This window comes from Mixophyes fleayi, chromosome 2 (assembly GCF_038048845.1).
Source record: "Mixophyes fleayi isolate aMixFle1 chromosome 2, aMixFle1.hap1, whole genome shotgun sequence".
Taxonomy (NCBI): domain Eukaryota; kingdom Metazoa; phylum Chordata; class Amphibia; order Anura; family Limnodynastidae; genus Mixophyes; species Mixophyes fleayi.
The window spans coordinates 362,511,514-362,537,652 of NC_134403.1; the positions used below are offsets into that span (position 1 = coordinate 362,511,514).

Genomic DNA, 26,139 nt, shown 5'->3' on the forward strand with positions numbered 1-26,139 from the left:
GAGTTACAATGTGTCACTGTGTCCTGCCAGAAGGGGGCGCACCGAGCCCTCCTCTCTCTCTCTCTCACAGGACTTTGCAGACTTAGGAGTTACAATGTGTCACTGTGTCCCGCCAGAAGGGGGCACACCGAGCCCTCCTCTCTCTCACAGGACTCTGCAGACTTAGAAGTTACAATGTGTCACTGTGTCCCGCCAGAAGGGGGCGCACCGAGCCCTCCTCTCTCTCACAGGACTTTGCAGACTTAGGAGTTACAATGTGTCACTGTGTCCCGCCAGAAGGGGGCGCACCGAGCCCTCCTCTCACTCACAGGACTCTGCACACTTAGGAGTTACAATGTATCACTGTGTCCCGCCAGAAGGGGGCGCACCGAGCCCTCCTCTCTCTCACAGGACTTTGCAGACTTAGGAGTTACAATGTGTCACTGTGTCCCGCCAGAAGGGGGCGCACCGAGCCCTCCTCTCACTCACAGGACTCTGCACACTTAGGAGTTACAATGTGTCACTGTGTCCCGCCAGAAGGGGGCTCACTGAGCCCTCCTCTCACTCACAGGACTCTGCACACTTAGGAGTTACAATGTGTCACTGTGTCCCGCCACAAGGGGGCGCACCGAGCCCTCCTCTCACTCACAGGACTTTGCTACTTTAAGAGAGTTTGTAAAACTTCCAGCAGACTCCTCCCCGCTGTATCCGTGTGTTTAGCCGGAGGCCGGTGGGAGCTGTGTATGATACAAGGAGTATCTGCTGCATGGTGGGCAGAGGACCCTCAGTACCCCGCAGACATGTGGACATAGGACCCCTGTGATCCCAGCACTGCGGCACCATGAGGGGGGCTGTGCAGACGCTGCTCCTGCTGGGGGCCGTCTGTGTCTCCGCCAAACTCAACTTTCCGCTCAGGATTTCTCCCGCTATGGTCAGCGAGCCCCGGGCAGTGTCCCCCGCAGCCCCCAAGGATATAGTGGGGCTCTCCCTGGCCTCGGACCCCAGTGGTAAAATCAACTTCATGGCCATGGTGGATAACCTGGAGGGTGACTCTGGCAGAGGGTACTATCTGGAGCTGCTGATAGGTACCCCGGCACAGACGGTAAGTGGTAGGGGGGCTGCTGTCAGTGTTAGTGTGGCTACTAAGCCCAGGAGATGTGTGCAGTAATGTACAGTGTGGCTACTAAGCCCAGGAGATGTGTGCAGTACTGTATAGTGTGGCTACTAAGCCCAGGAGATGTGTGCAGTACTGTATAGTGTGGCTACTAAGCCCAGGAGATGTGTGCAGTACTGTATAGTGTGGCTACTAAGCCCAGGAGATGTGTGCAGTACTGTATAGTGTGGCTACTAAGCCCAGGAGATGTGTGCAGTACTGTATAGTGTGGCTACTAAGCCCAGGAGATGTGTGCAGTACTGTATAGTGTGGCTACTAAGCCCAGGAGATGTGTGCAGTAATGTACGGTGTGGCTACTAAGCCCAGGAGATGTGTGCAGTACTGTATAGTGTGGCTACTAAGCCCAGGAGATGTGTGCAGTACTGTATAGTGTGGCTACTAAGCCCAGGAGATGTGTGCAGTAATGTACAGTGTGGCTACTAAGCCCAGGAGATGTGTGCAGTACTGTATAGTGTGGCTACTAAGCCCAGGAGATGTGTGCAGTACTGTATAGTGTGGCTACTAAGCCCAGGAGATGTGTGCAGTACTGTATAGTGTGGCTACTAAGCCCAGGAGATGTGTGCAGTACTGTATAGTGTGGCTACTAAGCCCAGGAGATGTGTGCAGTACTGTATAGTGTGGCTACTAAGCCCAGGAGATGTGTGCAGTACTGTATAGTGTGGCTACTAAGCCCAGGAGATGTGTGCAGTACTGTATAGTGTGGCTACTAAGCCCAGGAGATGTGTGCAGTACTGTATAGTGTGGCTACTAAGCCCAGGAGATGTGTGCAGTACTGTATAGTGTGGCTACTAAGCCCAGGAGATGTGTGCAGTACTGTATAGTGTGGCTACTAAGCCCAGGAGATGTGTGCAGTACTGTATAGTGTGGCTACTAAGCCCAGGAGATGTGTGCAGTACTGTATAGTGTGGCTACTAAGCCCAGGAGATGTGTGCAGTACTGTATAGTGTGGCTACTAAGCCCAGGATATGTGTGTGCAATAATGTACAGTGTGGCTACTAAGCCCAGGACATGTGGGCAGTAATGTACGGTGTGGCTACTGAGCCCAGGAGATGTGTGTGTGCAGGAATGTACGGTGTGGCTACTAAGCCCAGGAGATGTGTGTGTGCAGGAATGTACGGTGTGGCTACTAAGCCCAGGAGATGTGTGTGTGCAGGAATGTACGGTGTGGCTACTAAGCCCAGGAGATGTGTGTGTGCAGGAATGTACGGTGTGGCTACTAAGCCCAGGAGATGTGTGTGTGCAGGAATGTACGGTGTGGCTACTAAGCCCAGGAGATGTGTGTGTGTGCAGGAATGTACGGTGTGGCTACTAAGCCCAGGAGATGTGTGTGTGCAGGAATGTACGGTGTGGCTACTAAGCCCAGGAGATGTGTGTGTGCAGGAATGTACGGTGTGGCTACTAAGCCCAGGAGATGTGTGTGTGCAGGAATGTACGGTGTGGCTACTAAGCCCAGGAGATGTGTGTGTGCAGTAATGTACGGTGTGGCTACTAAGCCCAGGAGATGTGTGTGTGTACGGTGTGGCTACTAAGCCCAGGAGATGTGTGTGTGCAGTAATGTACGGTGTGGCTACTAAGCCCAGGAGATGTGTGTGTACGGTGTGGCTACTAAGCCCAGGAGATGTGTGTGTACGGTGTGGCTACTAAGCCCAGGAGATGTGTGCAGTAATGTACGGTGTGGCTACTAAGCCCAGGAGATGTGTGTGTGCAGTAATGTACGGTGTGGCTACTAAGCCCAGGAGATGTGTGTGTACGGTGTGGCTACTAAGCCCATGAGATGTGTGTGTGCAGGAATGTACGGTGTGGCTACTAAGCCCAGGAGATGTGTGTGTGTGTGTGCAGGAATGTACGGTGTGGCTACTAAGCCCAGGAGATGTGTGTTTGCAGTAATGTACGGTGTGGCTACTAAGCCCAGGAGATGTGTGTGTGCAGTAATGTACGGTGTGGCTACTAAGCCCAGGAGATGTGTGTGTACGGTGTGGCTACTAAGCCCATGAGATGTGTGTGTGCAGGAATGTACGGTGTGGCTACTAAGCCCAGGAGATGTGTGTGTGTGTGTGCAGGAATGTACGGTGTGGCTACTAAGCCCAGGAGATGTGTGTTTGCAGTAATGTACGGTGTGGCTACTAAGCCCAGGAGATGTGTGTGTGCAGTAATGTACGGTGTGGCTACTAAGCCCAGGAGATGTGTGTGTGCAGTAATGTACGGTGTGGCTACTAAGCCCAGGAGATGTGTGTGTGCAGTAATGTACGGTGTGGCTACTAAGCCCAGGAGATGTGTGTGTGCAGTAATGTACGGTGTGGCTACTAAGCCCAGGAGATGTGTGTGCAGAAATGTACGGTGTGGCTACTAAGCCCAGGGGAGGTGTGTGTGCAGGAATGTACTGTGTGGCTACTAAGCCCAGGGAACGTGGGCAGCAATGTGCGCTGTGGCTACTGATTCCGGCAAAGGAGTTGGCAGTAATGTACGCTGTGGCTACTGACTCCGGCGGAGGAGTGGGCAGTAATGTGCGCTGTGGCTACTGACTCCGGCGGAGGAGTGGGCAGTAATGTGCGCTGTGGCTACTGACTCCGGCGGAGGAGTGGGCAGTAATGTGCGGTGTGGCTACTGACTCCGGCGGAGGAGTGGGCAGTAATGTACGCTGTGGCTACTGACTCCGGCGGAGGAGTGGGCAGTAATGTACGCTGTGGCTACTGATTCCGGCGGAGGAGTGGGCAGTAACGTACGCTGTGGCTACTGACTCCGGCGCAGGAGTGGGCAGTAACGTACGCTGTGGCTACTGACTCCGGCGGAGGAGTGGGCAGTAATGTACGCTGTGGCTACTGACTCCGGCGGAAGAGTGGGCAGTAATGTACGCTGTGGCTACTGACTCCGGCGGAGGAGTGGGCAGTAATGTACGCTGTGGCTACTGATTCCGGCGAAGGAGTTGGCAGTAATGTGCCGTGTGGCTACTGACTCCGGCGGAGGAGTGGGCAGTAATGTACGCTGTGGCTACTAAGCCCAGGAGATGTGTGTGTGCAGGAATGTACGGTGTGGCTACTAAGCCCAGGAGATGTGTGTGTGCAGTAATGTACGGTGTGGCTACTAAGCCCAGGAGATGTGTGTGTGCAGTAATGTACGGTGTGGCTACTAAGCCCAGGAGATGTGTGTGTGCAGTAATGTACGGTGTGGCTACTAAGCCCAGGAGATGTGTGTGTGCAGTAATGTACGGTGTGGCTACTAAGCCCAGGAGATGTGTGTGCAGAAATGTACGGTGTGGCTACTAAGCCCAGGGGAGGTGTGTGTGCAGGAATGTACTGTGTGGCTACTAAGCCCAGGGAACGTGGGCAGCAATGTGCGCTGTGGCTACTGATTCCGGCAAAGGAGTTGGCAGTAATGTACGCTGTGGCTACTGACTCCGGCGGAGGAGTGGGCAGTAATGTGCGCTGTGGCTACTGACTCCGGCGGAGGAGTGGGCAGTAATGTGCGCTGTGGCTACTGACTCCGGCGGAGGAGTGGGCAGTAATGTGCGGTGTGGCTACTGACTCCGGCGGAGGAGTGGGCAGTAATGTACGCTGTGGCTACTGACTCCGGCGGAGGAGTGGGCAGTAATGTACGCTGTGGCTACTGATTCCGGCGGAGGAGTGGGCAGTAACGTACGCTGTGGCTACTGACTCCGGCGCAGGAGTGGGCAGTAACGTACGCTGTGGCTACTGACTCCGGCGGAGGAGTGGGCAGTAATGTACGCTGTGGCTACTGACTCCGGCGGAGGAGTGGGCAGTAATGTACGCTGTGGCTACTGATTCCGGCGAAGGAGTTGGCAGTAATGTGCCGTGTGGCTACTGACTCCGGCGGAGGAGTGGGCAGTAATGTACGCTGTGGCTACTAAGCCCAGGAGATGTGTGTGTGCAGGAATGTACGGTGTGGCTACTAAGCCCAGGAGATGTGTGTGTGCAGGAATGTACGGTGTGGCTACTGACTCCGGCGGAGGAGTTGGCAGTAATGTACGGTGTGGCTACTAAGCCCAGGAGATGTGTGTGTGCAGTACTGTATAGTGTGGCTACTAAGCCCAGGAGATGTGTGCAGTAATGTACAGTGTGGCTACTAAGCCCAGGAGATGTGTGCAGTACTGTATAGTGTGGCTACTAAGCCCAGGAGATGTGTGCAGTACTGTATAGTGTGGCTACTAAGCCCAGGAGATGTGTGCAGTACTGTATAGTGTGGCTACTAAGCCCAGGAGATGTGTGCAGTACTGTATAGTGTGGCTACTAAGCCCAGGAGATGTGTGCAGTACTGTATAGTGTGGCTACTAAGCCCAGGAGATGTGTGCAGTACTGTATAGTGTGGCTACTAAGCCCAGGAGATGTGTGCAGTACTGTATAGTGTGGCTACTAAGCCCAGGAGATGTGTGCAGTACTGTATAGTGTGGCTACTAAGCCCAGGAGATGTGTGCAGTACTGTATAGTGTGGCTACTAAGCCCAGGAGATGTGTGCAGTACTGTATAGTGTGGCTACTAAGCCCAGGAGATGTGTGCAGTACTGTATAGTGTGGCTACTAAGCCCAGGAGATGTGTGCAGTACTGTATAGTGTGGCTACTAAGCCCAGGAGATGTGTGCAGTACTGTATAGTGTGGCTACTAAGCCCAGGATATGTGTGTGCAATAATGTACAGTGTGGCTACTAAGCCCAGGACATGTGGGCAGTAATGTACGGTGTGGCTACTGAGCCCAGGAGATGTGTGTGTGCAGGAATGTACGGTGTGGCTACTAAGCCCAGGAGATGTGTGTGTGCAGGAATGTACGGTGTGGCTACTAAGCCCAGGAGATGTGTGTGTGCAGGAATGTACGGTGTGGCTACTAAGCCCAGGAGATGTGTGTGTGCAGGAATGTACGGTGTGGCTACTAAGCCCAGGAGATGTGTGTGTGCAGGAATGTACGGTGTGGCTACTAAGCCCAGGAGATGTGTGTGTGTGCAGGAATGTACGGTGTGGCTACTAAGCCCAGGAGATGTGTGTGTGCAGGAATGTACGGTGTGGCTACTAAGCCCAGGAGATGTGTGTGTGCAGGAATGTACGGTGTGGCTACTAAGCCCAGGAGATGTGTGTGTGCAGGAATGTACGGTGTGGCTACTAAGCCCAGGAGATGTGTGTGTGCAGTAATGTACGGTGTGGCTACTAAGCCCAGGAGATGTGTGTGTGTACGGTGTGGCTACTAAGCCCAGGAGATGTGTGTGTGCAGTAATGTACGGTGTGGCTACTAAGCCCAGGAGATGTGTGTGTACGGTGTGGCTACTAAGCCCAGGAGATGTGTGTGTACGGTGTGGCTACTAAGCCCAGGAGATGTGTGCAGTAATGTACGGTGTGGCTACTAAGCCCAGGAGATGTGTGTGTGCAGTAATGTACGGTGTGGCTACTAAGCCCAGGAGATGTGTGTGTACGGTGTGGCTACTAAGCCCATGAGATGTGTGTGTGCAGGAATGTACGGTGTGGCTACTAAGCCCAGGAGATGTGTGTGTGTGTGTGCAGGAATGTACGGTGTGGCTACTAAGCCCAGGAGATGTGTGTTTGCAGTAATGTACGGTGTGGCTACTAAGCCCAGGAGATGTGTGTGTGCAGTAATGTACGGTGTGGCTACTAAGCCCAGGAGATGTGTGTGTACGGTGTGGCTACTAAGCCCATGAGATGTGTGTGTGCAGGAATGTACGGTGTGGCTACTAAGCCCAGGAGATGTGTGTGTGTGTGTGCAGGAATGTACGGTGTGGCTACTAAGCCCAGGAGATGTGTGTTTGCAGTAATGTACGGTGTGGCTACTAAGCCCAGGAGATGTGTGTGTGCAGTAATGTACGGTGTGGCTACTAAGCCCAGGAGATGTGTGTGTGCAGTAATGTACGGTGTGGCTACTAAGCCCAGGAGATGTGTGTGTGCAGTAATGTACGGTGTGGCTACTAAGCCCAGGAGATGTGTGTGTGCAGTAATGTACGGTGTGGCTACTAAGCCCAGGAGATGTGTGTGCAGAAATGTACGGTGTGGCTACTAAGCCCAGGGGAGGTGTGTGTGCAGGAATGTACTGTGTGGCTACTAAGCCCAGGGAACGTGGGCAGCAATGTGCGCTGTGGCTACTGATTCCGGCAAAGGAGTTGGCAGTAATGTACGCTGTGGCTACTGACTCCGGCGGAGGAGTGGGCAGTAATGTGCGCTGTGGCTACTGACTCCGGCGGAGGAGTGGGCAGTAATGTGCGCTGTGGCTACTGACTCCGGCGGAGGAGTGGGCAGTAATGTGCGGTGTGGCTACTGACTCCGGCGGAGGAGTGGGCAGTAATGTACGCTGTGGCTACTGACTCCGGCGGAGGAGTGGGCAGTAATGTACGCTGTGGCTACTGATTCCGGCGGAGGAGTGGGCAGTAACGTACGCTGTGGCTACTGACTCCGGCGCAGGAGTGGGCAGTAACGTACGCTGTGGCTACTGACTCCGGCGGAGGAGTGGGCAGTAATGTACGCTGTGGCTACTGACTCCGGCGGAAGAGTGGGCAGTAATGTACGCTGTGGCTACTGACTCCGGCGGAGGAGTGGGCAGTAATGTACGCTGTGGCTACTGATTCCGGCGAAGGAGTTGGCAGTAATGTGCCGTGTGGCTACTGACTCCGGCGGAGGAGTGGGCAGTAATGTACGCTGTGGCTACTAAGCCCAGGAGATGTGTGTGTGCAGGAATGTACGGTGTGGCTACTAAGCCCAGGAGATGTGTGTGTGCAGTAATGTACGGTGTGGCTACTAAGCCCAGGAGATGTGTGTGTGCAGTAATGTACGGTGTGGCTACTAAGCCCAGGAGATGTGTGTGTGCAGTAATGTACGGTGTGGCTACTAAGCCCAGGAGATGTGTGTGTGCAGTAATGTACGGTGTGGCTACTAAGCCCAGGAGATGTGTGTGCAGAAATGTACGGTGTGGCTACTAAGCCCAGGGGAGGTGTGTGTGCAGGAATGTACTGTGTGGCTACTAAGCCCAGGGAACGTGGGCAGCAATGTGCGCTGTGGCTACTGATTCCGGCAAAGGAGTTGGCAGTAATGTACGCTGTGGCTACTGACTCCGGCGGAGGAGTGGGCAGTAATGTGCGCTGTGGCTACTGACTCCGGCGGAGGAGTGGGCAGTAATGTGCGCTGTGGCTACTGACTCCGGCGGAGGAGTGGGCAGTAATGTGCGGTGTGGCTACTGACTCCGGCGGAGGAGTGGGCAGTAATGTACGCTGTGGCTACTGACTCCGGCGGAGGAGTGGGCAGTAATGTACGCTGTGGCTACTGATTCCGGCGGAGGAGTGGGCAGTAACGTACGCTGTGGCTACTGACTCCGGCGCAGGAGTGGGCAGTAACGTACGCTGTGGCTACTGACTCCGGCGGAGGAGTGGGCAGTAATGTACGCTGTGGCTACTGACTCCGGCGGAAGAGTGGGCAGTAATGTACGCTGTGGCTACTGACTCCGGCGGAGGAGTGGGCAGTAATGTACGCTGTGGCTACTGATTCCGGCGAAGGAGTTGGCAGTAATGTGCCGTGTGGCTACTGACTCCGGCGGAGGAGTGGGCAGTAATGTACGCTGTGGCTACTAAGCCCAGGAGATGTGTGTGTGCAGGAATGTACGGTGTGGCTACTAAGCCCAGGAGATGTGTGTGTGCAGGAATGTACGGTGTGGCTACTGACTCCGGCGGAGGAGTTGGCAGTAATGTACGGTGTGGCTACTAAGCCCAGGAGATGTGTGTGTGCAGGAATGTACGGTGTGGCTACTAAGCCCAGGAGATGTGTGTGTGTGTGCAGTAATGTACGGTGTGGCTACTGACTCCAGCGGAGGAGTTGGCAGTAATGTACGGTGTGGCTACTAAGCCCAGGAGATGTGTGTGTGTGCAGTAATGTACGGTGTGGCTACTGACTCCGGCGTAGGAGTGGGCAGTAATGTACGGTGTGGCTACTAAGCCCAGGAGATGTGTGTGTGCGCAGGAATGTACGGTGTGGCTACTAAGCCCAGGAGATGTGTGTGTGCAGTAATGTACGGTGTGGCTACTGACTCCAGCGGAGGAGTTGGCAGTAATGTACGGTGTGGCTACTAAGCCCAGGAGATGCGTGTGTGTGTGTGTGCAGTAATGTACGGTGTGGCTACTGACTCCGGCGTAGGAGTGGGCAGTAATGTGCGGTGTGGCTACTAGCATATGGTATTTGTTCTGTAGGTGGCATATAAAAGGTGTACATGTTTTGTCCTTGTCTTTAACTCCCTGTGTTGATCCTCTGTATTTGGTGGTGTAGATATCATATAGTGACTTTATTTTTCTACATGTATTTAGTAAAACGTATGGACACAGAATATAATGCACAAGGAACCTTAATCCTGTGTAGTTTTAATATTGACTCAGGTAGTAAAACTAGATATTCTATATCTAATGAAAGAGAACTTAGTGGGCAGAGTTGGTGTCCTCACCAAGCAATGACCTCTGGATGAGAAATACCATTGTTTTATTTAGGAAAATCATATAGTTTTAGATTTACACAAATGAACATTTTTCTATTACCTTTAGATTGTTTGATAGTAGTGGATAAAGGCACAGTAACACGACTTGTAAAGCAATACTATTTAATTTATCAACTGTAGAATCTTTATGTACATACGTGTAGAGAAATGATTTCTGTGTATCCTGAAACGGTTATGAACAGCCCATTTGAAGCATCGTCCTTGTATTTCCAAACAAGAAGTCTATTCACTTTCTTATGGGATGTTTGTTTAGAGGGGAGGATGATCGGTGCCCTTTATGGGCCCTTACATAACCCAGTTTGTGAACAGTTACGTATAAAGCAGCCAAAATGACAGTCAAGATGTCAGTATTTGACATTAATGATCTGTGCTCGGCTTCCTACACAGGTATGCCATTTGCATAACAAACATTTAAGCAAAGAAAAGCTTTTGCAGATTTCTTTTATAAGTGTGTTTCTGGGGCGGCTTAAAACAATTGTCATTACAGTGCCCATACATATGCCCGTTCCAGCCATCCGGGTAGGACTTCAGACTCTGTCAGGCAGAAGAGGAACTGTGGACCCCCGACGGTTTATGGTGGGGACAGTGACTGACCCGGAAAGCATTAAGTGATCCATAGATCTTCCTGGTTGCTCAGTGATTGTGTAATCCATTGTCTATGGCCAGTGTTAATCCTTTGTAACTTTCATGGTCTTTGAATAAATGAGACACTTTTAAAACCTTTTCACAGCATCTAATCTGGTCTGGATTAACGTAGAGGCCATAGCCCCTGGCCCATAGTCATAGAATCTTATTTATGTTCACCAAGCTGTACTACCTGTTCATTTGATGGCAGAGCAGGAATAATAGCTTTATCAGATGGCAAATAAGAGCTTTTATACCCCCCAAACACCCCTCCTGCCCCCAGGCTTTCTACTTTTATTATCAGATGTTCCCGTCAGTGTAATCTTTCCATCTACACCCGATGAACTCTCATATCATAACACACCTGGGTACAGGAAGTATAGAGGGTTCTTGTCAGAGGGTTCCTCTCAGCAATAGTAGCAATTAAATGTACAGGTAAAGGACAATGGACCTGATTTAAGATTATCATCTGGAATTTTAACTTCCTTGAAGCGCACCTGTTGGCTCCACACACTGGAGGCCGCCATTTTAGTGACTGCAGCTCAGTAGGAGCTATTGACATCGCTGGGGCATAGTATAGTACTGACTCCTAGTGAATTATAGGCAGCTTATTATGAATATCTGTGTAACCCACCAAGTAAGCCGCCTCACACTGCGTTAGCAGCAGGCACACACAAGAAATCATAATTTAACAGAAGCGGCGATCTCTTCAGATGTCCTGTCAAGTCATAGATTTCCAAGGACATTTGGAACTCTGGGTAAAACAATTATTCCAAGTTCCTGAATGTTGATGCATCTAGTTTTGATAGAGATAATAGAATAATATATAGTCCTAATTGTAAAGCGCTACGGAATATGTTGGCGCTATATAAATAAATGATGATGATGATAGTCCTAGAGGTCCCATTACAGTTACTTAATGCTTTCTCGTCTGAGATTCTAGTAGCATGGTGGTCCTTTTCCCGTGGGACCCCTCCCCCCCAACCCGGTATAGGAATGTGCATATGATTTATTAGTTTTATGTAGAATTATTATCCTTTATTTATGTATCTCTATTACACAGCGTTTTACAGAGATTATTTACTACATCATTCACATCTGTCCTCCAATGGAGCTTGCAGTCTTAATTCTCTACCATACAAATACACATGAACACACTAGAGTCCAGTTTGTCAGCAGACAGATATCCTACCAGTATGTTCCTGGACTGTGGTGGAAGCGCATGCAAATGTGGGAAAAACGTACCACACAGGTACAGCAGAAACGTACCACACAGATAGAGCCCTGGTCTGAACTGAGTCCCCGGCCTCAGCGCTGTGAGGCTGCGCCATTGAATCCCCATTGAACTACGGTTCCCCGAGCTGGGCATCTTGGTGAAGGAACAGGGGGAGAGGATGAATATTTTATGGCAGAGGATTCAAATGACAGTGAATAGTTTTTGTGGTATTTTTAAGTGCAGAAATAAACCAACATTGCAAAACACGTAATTAAACAGATTTTTCAGACTGATCCTCTGTAAACAAAACAATCTTTCATCTGTAACGTTGTGCCCATTACACCAGACAGGTAATACAATGGAAAGAGATCACAGCCTAGATGTAAATCCCTTATTCCTCCGCTTTACACTCTCCGAGTAGGAGCAGGAATGTCAAAAATCTGGACCTGAAGGTTGCCAGACAGGTTATATCAGTCCAATGTATGTTTATACCCAGTTTGTACCTTTTATACCCAGAGACCGGTATAGTGTGCTTGTTTAGTTTATGGTATTGCAAATACTTGTATAAAGCCTTACTTGTCAGTCTCTTTCTTTTTCTTTAATTAAACCTAGAGGAGATTTTTTTTTGTGTGTTTTTTCTTTCACAGTTGCCTTATTTTATACCATGATAGGGTGGAAAACTTGGTCACTCGTCAGTTTTATCCAGGAGAGATACTGTGAATGTTTATCAGTGTGAAGTTATATCATTTGCGGTAATTAGAGATAAAATTCTGGTGGGTGTTTCCAGTGGCATCTGCAAGGGCACGTTAAAAAAGGGACAAGTAAGAGTCAATGGTGCTTTACCCACCATTATGTTCTAAAATTTAAATTTGGCCTTTAAAGTGTAATGCAGGTCATTGGCCAGTTCAAATGATGCTTTCCAGGGGTGGGGGTCAGCTCTCCAGAAGATGCAAACTAATCTTCCTGCCAAGAACTAGTTCAAACTGGTCTATTAACATTACACAGACAATATCATTCTAATCATTTATTCTCTATCATCCATAACTAGCATACGGAAGGTGCGATCCTTTCGGCGATTCAACCGGACGTCCGCGGATAAATAGGGGATTAGAATGATACCAGACATGATATGTTTCCCTTGACCTCAACCCATTGTCATGTAAAGCTTGTTTAGCTCAATGAGGTAAATGGTAGACTTGAGCCAGTATAAGTACGTACCAACAAAATCTGCCCATTGTGCCGTATATTGTATACAGAAGAGGAAGCGTTGATTTGGAGAGTGGTGCTTCTCTCTCCTGCAGTAGTGCAAAGCCAGAGCTTGTGTGATTGGTTATTGGGTGTCCCAGCTAACAGAAATACCTTCTTTATCTTTGGGACCCAGTTCAAAATGTTTCGTGAGGTGTGGGTCAGCTGTCGGTAATGGAGGGGGAGGGATTACCCAATACTTACACTTTACACTTTCATATATGAAGGAAAGAAATACACTGCTCAGTCTAAGTAAGCCGACTGTCATTGCAGAGTGATTCAGAGGACTGTTCTTTCATGTGTGTAACTGGTTGAAAAATGGGAACACTCATTTTTCACCCCCCCCTGTATGTAGTTAGGGGAATCCTATAATGAACAGAGCTCTGCCCTTCCCCACTTCGTTATACAGCAATAAATTTTGATGTGAAGAATTTGGTTACTTTATAAAAAATGGTCACCAGCACCTATAAAACATGGCTGTTCAGAACCCGCGCCTGCATCTTGGGAAACCAGCGCCAGCTCTTGTGGAACTATAAAGCCCAGCATGGCGAGATATGTGATTACTTTGCAGAAACACAGTGGTTGTCTCTTTGGAAAACAAAAATATATATAATATATTTTTAGTGACTATGCTGGATCAGGCAATGTGTTTACATATTTGTGCATAATTATTAATCATAAGTGCTAAAATTTGAGATGGATTGATATCTAGCACCATTACATCCCCAGGATGGTACCATTCTGTCCATATAGTTGATTCTGTCTTAGGTTTAGCCTGTGTCACCCAGTGAATAGCTGTGGATAAAGGGCTGCTGTGTAAATAGCATTACCTAGAATTGTCTTATACTACATGGGCGTTGCTTATCTGCATATTGTCACTAGATATTCGCTCAACTCGCTCCTTAACCCATTGCAGTGACTCAGTGGGGCTTGGTCTTGTATCTGTGGGAGATTTGTTCCATGCAAAACACCACAAGGCTTAAAAACCCTAACACCCCCCCCCCCCCCCTCCCCCGAACACGTCTGAATGAAATGATAGAAGTATTATCTGGAAGTACTTTGTCACGGTAACATCCCAGGGCCAGTCCTAGTCACAAGATCATGTCTAAGAATGAAGAGACCAAGGTTTCATAACAACGGACCCCATTTCACCCCGTCTTCCTTTTTTAATTCTATTTTTTTATTACATTTTTAGTGAAACGCCTCTTATCCATCCAGCCCTTAAAGGCACAGTCACCATGAAGGAAATAAAGAAGTGTACATTTTAGTGTCATTCCCCCATCGTTTGTAACTATTTGCTGACTAACATTCTGCAGAGGAACCACAGAATTCTGGATGGTTGTCCTCAGTCAGTCCTGCATTTAACATTTTAACAAGTAAACTTCTGTTATTATTTTCACCCTAATTTTATTTCCTGCTTTATTTTTTGCTATTTTGTTTGCAGCAGATCTTAATATTGGTAATAGTGTCACTGTGTCTCCAATCACCCAACCCCGCTGCTTTAGAGTCACCATTGGCTCTGCCCTCAGCTTTACCCCTCGTATCCAGTCCCTCAGCAAATCCTGACACTTCCTCTACTGTAACATTACAAAAGCAACCGAAACCCTGGTCTATGCACTCATCATTTCTCATCTGGACAATTGCAACCTCCTTCTCATTGGCCTTCCCGACTCTCACTTTTCGGACCTTCAATCCATACAGAATGCTGTGGCTAGGCTCATCTTCATCTCCTGTTGCTCCTCTTCCGCTTCTCCGTTGCATGAATACCTTCATTGGCTCCCCATTCAGTTCAAGCTCCTTACTCTCACTAAAGCTGGGTACACACTACAGAAATTTCAACTAACTTTTTATGCAGAGCGATTTTACATGCGATCGATGGTCTAATCTCCCAACCATTCTATCCATTACCTCATCTTCCTCGTCTGCCATCTAAATTTTTCTCCCAGTTGGTTCTACTGTCTCTCACCACCCCTCCCTCTAGAATGTAAGCTCTCACGGGGAGGGTCCTTTCTACCTATTGTCCCAGGTTTGTCTCCTGTCCCTCGTACGTCCTGCCACATCTTTTGCTGCACTATGTGTGAGCCCCCATAGTATTACTCACACTCATCTGTGCTACTGACTTGTGTTACCTCATCTATTTGTTACTTTTTTCTCTATCCGGCGCTACAGAATCTGGTGCCTTGTAAATAAATAATAATAACATGGTCACTGAATGTCTCATTGACTTACAGTATGCTTAGTTTATACAGTATGGGGTTCACTTATTCCCTGTGTATGGAATATATCCAGTCCTGTGGCGTTCAAACCTACTGATTTCAGGGTGATGCATCTGTCGGGGCTGGTACCTATGCAAAAATTTTCAATCCGCTTTTTACCTGTTAGATACACTCTAATAGAGCGTATCTAATTATATAAAGCTATATTACAGGGCTGTACTCTCTAAATAGTCTGTTGCATTTAATTATGAACAGTAAAGATGTCCAAAAAAAATTAGATATTTTAATCCATCTAGCGCGGCATTCTGGATAAAACCAATCAATAGATTAATCAAAGCAAATGTAACACCTTTAACTTGTATATTGCATTGGGATTGGTTATCAGTAAATAGCTTGAAAAATATTGTACAGAACCGTGTTCATGCAGGTTACAGCCATAAAAACAGTGAGTCTATTGTAGTTATTTTATGTGTATTATTCCACAAAGTTGTTTAGTTTTTTTAAACTAAATATTGGGGAATGTGACTGGCATCTGGCACCTATGTGACGGGCACCAGCAGCAGGCGTGCCACACTCATTTATCACCAGGCATATTCTCTGCTCAACGGTCTGTTGGAATGTATGCCACTATACGTCGCCCTCTGTATAACGCAGCATTGACCGGTGTCTTCAGGTAGCATTATAAAGAGTCGGCACAGGCCCTGTTGAATAGATCATCTGTTACTTTAAAGCTGTTCTGGGGCTGCACCTTTGTCTTAACACCCCCCTGTAGAAGTCAGTGAATCGTAAAACCCCAGTCATGCGTTGCATGTGGTCAGCTGAGAACTTTAGGAATCGCTCAGCTGATGAATAGTGTGACCTTTGTGTACACGCCCAAGTCCCAAGACTCGCCCAGGGGGGCATGTGGTAATTGTGCATGAGATCTTCAAAGTGACTTGTGTCACCTGACCTGCCTGGAATGGGTCATGTGATGTCTTAGTGCTGCTTTCATTGCAGTAGAAATATTATGTTTTTTTAGTTTTGTGTGGAATTCTCCTTAAGGTGTTAAACTTTGTCATAACTTTACATTCCCAGATTTTTTTGTGTCTGTTTTACAATTTCCTCTGCTCAGTTCTCTCGTATCCTGAATACTGTGATATAGGCTGCAGAAGTGTTTATTCATTGGTGTGTATAGTACTTGATGTCTGTCTTGTTTCCTCAATACAGAGAACTTTAGCTGAGTGTGCCCAGGTGTCGTGGAAGCAAATTTTTCTTCTTCGGCCCCCCACAGATGGCGTAACTAATTCTGGGCGGAGCCGGGCTGGTTTGGGTACATATAAGGCTACTGATTCATCCTTTAAGTAAGAGAAACGGAATTTGCTGGCGCTATATAAATAAATGTTGATGTTGATGAGAAACAAGGTCCTGTGATTGGCAGATTGCCATGACCGAAATATAGCTGGAAGATAAAGTTCCTGAGCCTTACAGAATTTATTGGTAAAAAGTATTGGAGACGTGTCTATATCCTATACTAATGTCCTAATACGTTCATGATCAGTGTGGGTTATTGTGCACTACTAAATCTCTATCTTAATCTAGGCATCTGGAATGACCAGTTATTGTAATCATGAAGTTAAATCTGAAAGTAAATCTACTGCAAATAGAATGTCGGAAGTGTCACGGAATTTTCTGGCGCTATATAAATAAATGATGATGAATGTTGATGAAGTGTTTGTTTTTAGAACAAGGAAATGATTGCTATGTTAAGCTGGGTACACACTACAGAATTTTACACCAACTTTTTATGCCGATCGATTTTTACATGCGATCGATGTTCCGATCGCTCGGTCCATGGACTGCATACACACTAGCCTTGTTTAGGACGATAAAGGGAAGAGCGGACGCCCCTTTAGCGACTTTTTACAGCCATGTTGTCGTGAGCAATGACGGTAATTTTGTACTCACTGTTGTGGATCGGTCGGAAGTTTATACACACTACACAGCGGAAACGAGATTGGAACGAAAATATTAAACTGTACGACCAACCAAATGAGCCGACAATCGTCCATTTGGGCAGACTTTCAACCATCGTGTCACTGCACACACTGACCCGACTTTTGAACGAGTGGTCGTATGTCGGCTGATTTAGCCGATTATTGGACGAAAACCGTGTAGTGTGTACCCAGCTTAAGAGATCAGGGCAATAAAAGATTGCTTGGTTGAACAGTGTTCTCTTTCCTGATAGATCTTCCACCGCTGTGGAGGCAGCCATTCGATGGACTCGGACAATATTCAGCCTATTAGTTCAGGTTTCACCTGGTTCCTATTGAACTTCTAGACATCATTGATCGGGGTATTGGTTCAGCCCACCGATTGGATGACCGCAGTGGGTACACACTGACATTTATAACCCCAAAAACATCAAATCTATAAAGGATCTATACTGAGAGAACAGAGATTGGAAACTTCAGAAGATGCAGCCAAGGTTCTTACAAATATTCCTGTGACACCGAACTACTAAAGTTAATGAATGAAGGTCCCTGGTGGCTCCTTAGAGATAATGGCAGGGGGGCGTCCTGGGTGAAATCTGGTCTCCACAAAGACGCGCTGGTCACATTGTTTGGCTGTGGTCATAAAGCTCTTTTAATTGAGGGTTTAACAAGAGATTCTGCATTTCCCTACTTTTGCCTAATTAAATTTGTGGCATTCTCTGCACCCCATTAAGGTTCTAACAGTAACAGATTCATATTCTCTCCTATGACTTTTGTTCTTAGTTTCATTCCAGCACCTTCAAATTTGGCTCAGACCAACCTTAAGGTCTCTCCTTGATGTAACTAGGATTATGAAAGCTCTTGGCTGCCAACAGTTTGTCAATTTGTCTGTTTTTATATACAATTTAGGATTTAAAACGCCATAATGTAATAGCAATTTAACATCCAGAAAACTAGCATTTATATGGTCAGACATTTAACATGAATTTTATAGTGTCGTTGGTAGCTCATACTAGATCCTTCAACCATTCTGGGGGATCACTCCAAACAAACTCACAGAACATAGAAAATAGTAAAGATGTTGGCAAAGGATCGAGCTGCGACCGTCCCCATGCTGGTCCTCTGTATATAAAATGAATGAAAATAACTTGAAGCTCAGGATAAGACCAGACGACCTCATCTGTACTCAGCATCTCAGTAAACCTGTGTATGGAGCTGAAGTACATAGCTCTGTGCCCCAGGGATTACTGTGCTACCTCACAACAAGAAGTACGTGCAGCCACTTGTTCTGTAGACTGGGCCAAGGCTTGTAACAATGCTGGATAAAACATGTCTCCCTGGGGGACGTGACACATTCTTGTGAACTTTGCCAAGTAAATACAAAATGATACATGTGGGTATTCAACAGTCCTGTGATTACCAATAGTGTTACACAGCAGTGTATCTAAAATCAGTTCCTTCATACTCCACGTGGGGTCCCTATATAATACGTAATGGCCGGGTGTAGATAATTGTCATCACTTCGGCTGCTTACTGTACTGTACAGCGTTTATCAAACCCAGTCCTCAGGGACCCTCTAACAGTGCAGGTTTTCCAGCAGGTGACCAGTGATATAATTAGGACCACCTGTGGATCTGTTACATTGTATCAGTCAGTAATGATTACACCTGTGCTCCAGCAAGGAGATGAGGAAAACATGCACTGTTGGGGGTCCTGACGACCAGGTTTAAGAAACGCTGCTCTACTCAATCCTGAACAACTATTGCACTTTGATTATCTACCTTAGTAATTACTATAACCTTTTACATCTATTGTATTTGGTGTCAGTTGCACATTTTACAATTTCAGGCAGCTCACATTGGTATTTTTTAAAACTTTTAAACTTGTATGTAGCTGTTGGATAACTTGGGACTCTTTCTTTTTCATGTATTGAATAATCCATGATTTTGGGACCTTTGGACACTTCTTTATTTTGCGTTTTTTTTTTTGTTTTTGTTTTTTAAATATGTAATAAGTATATATTGTGTTCCCTGATGCTTTACAAAACCAGAGACACATTCATTGCTTGGGCATCTTGCATTAAACAGATGCTGCTAACAACCTGCCATGGTAATGCATATTATCATTATTGTAATTATTGGTAGTTTTTCAGTAATCTGCCATCACTACAGTATAATGGGTCATCTTCAATCTACTAAAATACCTTCAGACCAATCCTCACACACTGGGGTACTTGAAATGTGTTTAATGTAATACAGCAACGTTTCATTTGCCAGTTGTCGCTTTCTGCAATTGCTGACAATAATAACATTTAGCCAATAGCTCTGCAGCTGTAGAAAGTGAACCCTATACAGACCTATGAAGTATTCCACAAGTTGCGTCATATAACAGTTGTAGTACCGTTATTTGAATTAATGGACCGAACATATATAATATATGTATCCTTAAATATCAACGAATCGTGACTGCTCCCTGAAGTGAGACATTTGGGGGTATATTTACTAAACTGTGGGTTTTTGAAAAAGTAAAGATGTTGCCTATAGCAACCAATCAGATTCTAGCTGTTATTTTGTAGAATGTACTAAATTAATGACAGCTAGAATCTGATTGGTTGCTACAGGAAACATCTCTACTTTTTCAAACCCACAGTTTAGTAAATGTACCCCCTGGTGTATTAGAAAGCAGACTGCGTGTCTGGTGTTTATAAGTGAAGGACAAGGATGACTACAGTTGAAATTATGGGGTAGATTTATCGAACCGTCTAAAGAGGGAAAGTATAGGTGTTGCCCATAGCAACCAGTCTCATTTATCTAGTACATTCTAGAACATGATGGCTAGAATCTGATTGGTTGCTATGGGCAACACCTCCACTTTTTTTTTCTTTTTTTTTAGAAAGTTTGATAAATCTACCCCTATAGGAGGCAGCAGGAGTGTGTTGTATGGCTGAACTTTATAATGAGTCTCACAAGTTCCCCAACGTTTCCGTATCCATTGTGTAACCCCCTGTGGTGAGATGACTTAACTGAAAAAGAATGTATTTGTTTCTGTTTGATACTTATTGGTGTACAATAAAGATATTGCAAGGTTTGACGGCTATAAGCCAGACGCCATAATGGTAGCATTGGCCAATTGGCTCTTTGTGTGATATTGGAGTAATGTGAGGTAAGTAATTCAGATGTTCGGACCGTGGTATTAAGGCATCAGAGAACCGATCCATGTTCCAACCAGAAATCTTTGTAGGTATTATATAGTGTCCTAGGAGATGGAGGGGTGGTCGTTGTTTGGTCTCACTAGGAGGAAGTGTATTACATTCTCTGGCTGTAAAGTCTGGGGACCTGAGTCATTAAGGAGAGCAAAGCATAAAAAAGGAGTAACATTTGCATCTGGGCAAAACCATGTTGCATTGAAGGGGGAGGTAAATTTAAATTGTGGGGACAGATTTATAGTTGGGGTAGGACATGTCCTAGATCAACTTTAAATATCAGTGTAATAATAAAGCTATCAAGTATCTGTGTGCTAGATGAAAAAACAGCCAGTATTTAACTTATGTGCAAAATAATAAACTAATTTGCACCCCTTGCATTGTAACATGGTTTGTCCCAGAGAACATTTACTCCTTTTTTGCCTTAATGACCCAGGCCCTGGATGATCTAAACCTCCCACATGCCATGCTGCCAGCAATTCCTATCTCGGAGATGTCTCTGCAGAGCCCAGGGAGGAATATTTTGTGTAATATCTGGCTGTAAGTTATTCTTCACCGTATTATTCTGCATATTTGTGGATGTAAATAGGAGCTGGCTCAGGCAATCTAAAGGGAAATTTTAGCTACAAACTTCAATTAAACAGTCTCTCGTCTCCAGATTATCCTGCATAATGTGTAAAGCGCTACAGAGTTTGCTGGCGCTATATAAATGTTGACGATGATGGCAGTATTCTTCTTTAATAAATCTTGAGATTTATGGGAGTACCTTTGTTTTCCGAGACAAGGCGAATACTGTAAAAAGTGATCGGACAGGGGTCATTTTTGTTCTCTATTTTTTTTCCCCATCAGTTATTCTAAGAAACAAACTTAGACCATCTAATGCCAAAATTACAGTGGCGTTGGCACGATGGCTTTCTGTATCTGGAGACTAGTACCAGACTTGTCTAAAAACCACAAAAATAAGAAGCAGAATTGGATTTTCTGAGCATGCAGGGTCCATGGGCGATCTGAGGCTATAACTTCATACTCCTTTGAGGGTCACTGGGAAAAAAATTGAACGTACAGAGATTTTTTCCGGTGCGGTTACGTCTGTTTATCGCGTAAGTAGGAGCAGCTGCGTTCTGTATATTTATAACCTCTCTGCATATCTAAAATTTATCTCTGTCCTGTCTACCGTCACATTAGAGCCACCTTATTTAAATTGAGACTTTCCCTTATTTCCACAAAAATGTTGCTCATTGGAGCGTCGGTTATGTCTTAAATAACTCCTGGCACAATTTGCTCACAGTTGGTTTTGTCTCTCTAGGTTTGAGCGGTTCAGTTCGGCGCTGCCTAATGGAACTGAAGACATTAGGGAGCAGTTTGGGATTTATGCTGCTCGCATGTACATTTTTTATTTTTCTTGTGGAGTTTCTGAATGCAAAAATAGATATTCTTTAGTGGTGCAACATCTTCCAGTCTAGAACAACGTAGGGGGAAAAATTTGGCATTGCCCCTTTAACAGCACTAACAATACTGTCGCGTTTATCAGCGACGTCATTCCTGTGCGCCGGACACTCTCTCTGTGTCATTTCTTCAAAGTCTGCTTTTTCAACAGTTGGGGAGATGAATATGTCGGAAATGCCACTTTCACGATGGCGCTGTAGCTGTCGGTAGTGTCGGCGTTATCCCCTTCGGAATTTGGTACCCAACCCGTGCAGATAGAGGGTGGGAATTTTTTGCAACACACAGAATATTGGGCAGCACGGTGACCTAGTGGTTAACACTTCTGCCTGACCGTACTGGGGTCATGAGTTCAATTCCCGACCATGGTTTTATCTATGAGGAGTTTGTATGTTCTCCACGTGTTTGCATGGGTTTCCTCCGGGTGCTCCGGTTCCCTCCCACACTCCAAAAACATACTGGTAGGTTAATTGGCTGCTAACAAAATTTGCCCTAGTCTGTGTATGTTAGGGAATTTAGACTGTAAGCCCCAATGGGGCAGGGACTGATGTGAGTGAGTTCTCTGTACAGCGCTGCGGAATTAGTGGTGCTATATAAATGGTTATGATGATAGATATTCTATCTGTATAGACAAGAGGTGCTGGTGCTGTCTCTAATTGCAGTTTGTTACCTAATGCCTTCCTGTGTAACTTTTTATTTATCAACATTTCTTTTGGCTCACAAAAAAATGGGGCTAGACTGGCTCTAAGTGCCACCTAACAGAGGCGTTGGTAGAATATCTTGAAGAACGAGCATGGTGAATAACAAAATTGTATGTCTTTTTTTTTTAACGACTAGAGAGCAGCTGTTTTTGGAACTTGTGATTAAGTAGCTGCTGTGCTCGACTGTTTATATTTCAAGATATTTATACTTTCCATCGACTAAATAAAAACCTGTAGCCGCTTTGCTTATGTTTTGGTAGTAAATCCTGTTTGGTGGTAGCCCTCGCTTGCATTCCAAGGATGGAGGGTACCTCCGACAGATGGCAGTATCTCTGGTGGAGATATGATGTATGACACCGTTCCGTGCCAGCTCCTCTCACGGAACATATGTTTAAACAGATGAGATGCTTTGCTAGTTATAAAGTGCCAAAAGAACATGATTAGCAAAATGAGCGCCAGTAATAACATGTAATAATTGCGTGCAAACCCGGCAGAGCTGGGCCAGAAAGCCATTTATTTTGCCGTGGTAGCAAGCAGCTTGTAGCAGATGGGCTTGTAATGTAATTAGGAATCTTTGTGTTAAATGAGGCATTATTTAAATTGGCTGCTAATTTTCACATCTATTAACCCGCTGAAAAATATAAAGAGCCGCAAGTTCTTTTTTTAAAGTGATTTCTGGTTGTTGAGCAATAAAGAAATGTTTAACTCTGTATCCAGCTGGGAAGGGATGAATGCTGCTGGATCAGGCTGTTTGTGATTAGCTGCGTCGTTACCTGACAGAGCATTAAGCCCCTTTCGTAGTGGCTCCGTTCACTACACGCCACGGGAGAACCGTCACTCACGAGTGCAGCCTCTCCGTTCACTAGGAACTTGTGAGCGAGTTGGTTGGCTGAGTATTGGTTAGATTAAAGGGAGGATATCACGGAACTGCCTAGACATTGTCTGATAGATTCATCAATGTTACATAATTGGCAGTTAGTTAGAGCAATCAGAATACATAGCGGCAACTAGAGAATTAAATAAAAATATTTTTGGTACAGGCTATACTACTGGTGGCTTCCCAGGTTATGTCAGGCAGGTTTGCATTCAGGGCTATAAAATGATTTTTGGTCTCCCAAAATGTAAACTTTATATTTATTTTCATTGAGTGCAGTTGAGTCTTTCTCTCTCCCAAATCCACCCCCTCCCCTCTTCCGGCGCTTGTTACCTTCTATATAAGCTCTGGGCAGAGAAGGGGACGTCCCTTGTATCACACACCATGTTGCCTGTGTCAGGATGGACCGCCTATGCCACCCACGTCTGTTGTCGCTGGGGAAGGCTGACTTGCTTTGCCACCATCCCCTTTCTTTATCCCAAATCCGCCCCTCCTGTTGCAATAGGAGAAGCCTGCTGCCACCGCTAGGCTCCTACAACGGCACCTAGAACCGCTCCCTTCTGGGTAACTCCCGCCACTAGGGTACTCCCTTGCTGGTACACCTGAACTCTTGTATTCAGATCAGGGTTGGTGTGGATGGTTTCCCCCCCCCCCCCCCCCCCCTTCCCCCTCACCCTGGCCTATCACCGTGGCCAGAGCTGCAAATAGCGGACAAAATGTTGGTACTGGAATGCTGGGTCCAAACCTCAGAGCAACCGGAGAACGGATTAGATTTGTGTTTAATCTGTAGAACACAGGAATTTACAGCATAGTAAGTAGTCGTCAAAGCAGGATCTTGAACAAGATGGTGTTTTATTAGCTCCAGTGTCTTAGCAAGGACAGTTCAGTCACTAGTTGATGGTACTAGTTACATCCAGAAAGGTACAGATGGTATGAACATTGCATGCTGAAACAGCCCACTTTTTATACAGTTCCGACCCTGGCTGATCCTCCCCGGCCCCAACATATCTGAGTTATTTTTAGTATCAGGATAAAATATGTTTTTCTAAACATGGATTTACATGCAAAGCAAAGTTAACAATATTTACACTACTCTGTTATATGCTGAAACTTGCTGCTTGCATTATCTGAGATGCAACCACACCAGACAGGAAGGCAGCGGCCGGCCCCCTGTTGCGTATACAGGCTAAACAAACGTGTTGGTCACTGAGTGATGAACTGGGCTAGATAGCAAGAGTTTACCTGTCATCTCTAGACAGATTCAAAAACACATCCCCTCCAGGAATATGCTAACTTGGGACTTCTATATAACTACAACCCCAAACAAGATATTTTCATGCAAAACACATCCTCCCAATGTAACACGATAACGTACACGTGCATTTGCTATTATATACATTGGTGCCTGCACCACTAATTGAAATGCATTTCTATGATAAATAATTTTTACATGATCCAGACACAAATAAGTTATTTAAAAGTGATCCAGCCACACTGCTGCTCTGGGGGCCTATTTATGAAGTCATAAACCGTGCAGAAATGGCTTTTTCCACATGGTTTATGCAATTTAAGTAACATAGTTATTTAACAAAAGCCAAATGTAGGAGATCATAAATATCTGCTCCATTAGGCTAAGTGTCGCATTAAACTGCAGTCCACCTAATTCTCAACGGGGACTGCGGTCTGGGCCGATTTTACAAGCTCCAAAAAGCTAGACTTTAGCCAGTCTGCCGTATTGGCCGAGCATGGCAGGAGAGGTATCTTTGGGTCCCTCTCTGGCAGGTTTTGTACGCTCCTCTCCGTTAAATACCGAAAATGTAATCGGCAGGACAGCCTCTTATTGGACACGCTGTCCCGGCAAGGTTATTTCACAAATGACTGCGTTATATCATCTCTTATTATTATGATAAGGGCAATAGGTAATTGGGGGGGGGGGGTATATGGCCATTAATAAATAGGCCCCCAGGTCTTTGATAGGTTGCGAACATGTCATTACATCACTGGAGTTCCGTGCTCGCAACCAGTCAGTGAATCTGGGAATACAGAGTTGCTGCAGCTCTCCGATTGCTTTTAATATGTAGTATGCAATGTTCGTTTTGTCGCTACTAATAAACATTGTCCAACGCGATTATTGTGGTTCCAATGTACAAAGATTTAATAGCAAAAGATAGCAGGATTTACAGCAAGCCATGCTGAAGCATAAAAGGTATAACAATAAACAGGAAAGTATAAAACCAAATACATTACATTGCGCAAGTGCATCCTGGGCCCAGGTCCATGTACAGCCTTGTAGTCAGGAAGAGAGATTTAACACTGGCCCAGGGCTTACTTATTTTCAGCTTCAGTTAAGTAACATGTACGCAAAGATAAACTAAGGTCTTTTTTTCATTGGTCCAGGGGTCAGGTCAGTCCAGTACACTGTAAATTATAGGTCGGTTCAAAGGATTCCTCTGATAAGGTGTGGCCAGCTAACTCCATCAACTGAGCACATGTTGTGCCTAAGGGAACTGACCTAATCCAGTTTAAACCAACCTATTTGCATTCCAAACACTATAATTTTGAACATTAATCCTGTTATGTTCCATAACTAGCGATCACAGGAAGAGATCGCTTCACCAATAGTAGCAGATTCCCGATGGTAATGTGTAGATCAAAATGACACTAAACATGATACATTTCCTATATCCTAAGTCTTGGATAACTTTTTTAATGTAGTTTTATCTATGTATAAATACTCTCCAATACATTTTATTAGTAACTAAATGTGGATTGGAACCTAAATAAATGTGTATTATTTACAAGTGTGTTGTTAATTACACGTGGCGTACTAATCGCAATTGCACGGTAAAACAATATTAATCAATTTAGCTTCATCCAATTATTTGACTTTCACAAGTATGTTACCAGCGTTTGCACTTGTGTTCGGTGCGGTGTCTCTTGCAGTGAACATGAGCGATAGACCCGGAACTCATGACTGCAGCGGTTAGAGCAAAAGTGGGAATGGAGTCATCGAAA

General features: G+C 45.9%; 1 protein-coding gene across 1 annotated transcript in view; it reads left to right on the top strand.

Moving 5' to 3' along the window:
• Window positions 1–649: 649 nt before the first annotated feature.
• Window positions 650–26,139, top strand: part of BACE2 (beta-secretase 2) — a 53,212-nt gene continuing 27,722 nt past the window's right edge. Inside the window, exon 1 of the mRNA XM_075197273.1 lies at window positions 650–1,081. Within this exon, the coding sequence (XP_075053374.1) occupies window positions 821–1,081 (261 nt within the window). The 5' untranslated portion in view covers window positions 650–820. The remainder of the gene's footprint in view (window positions 1,082–26,139) is intronic.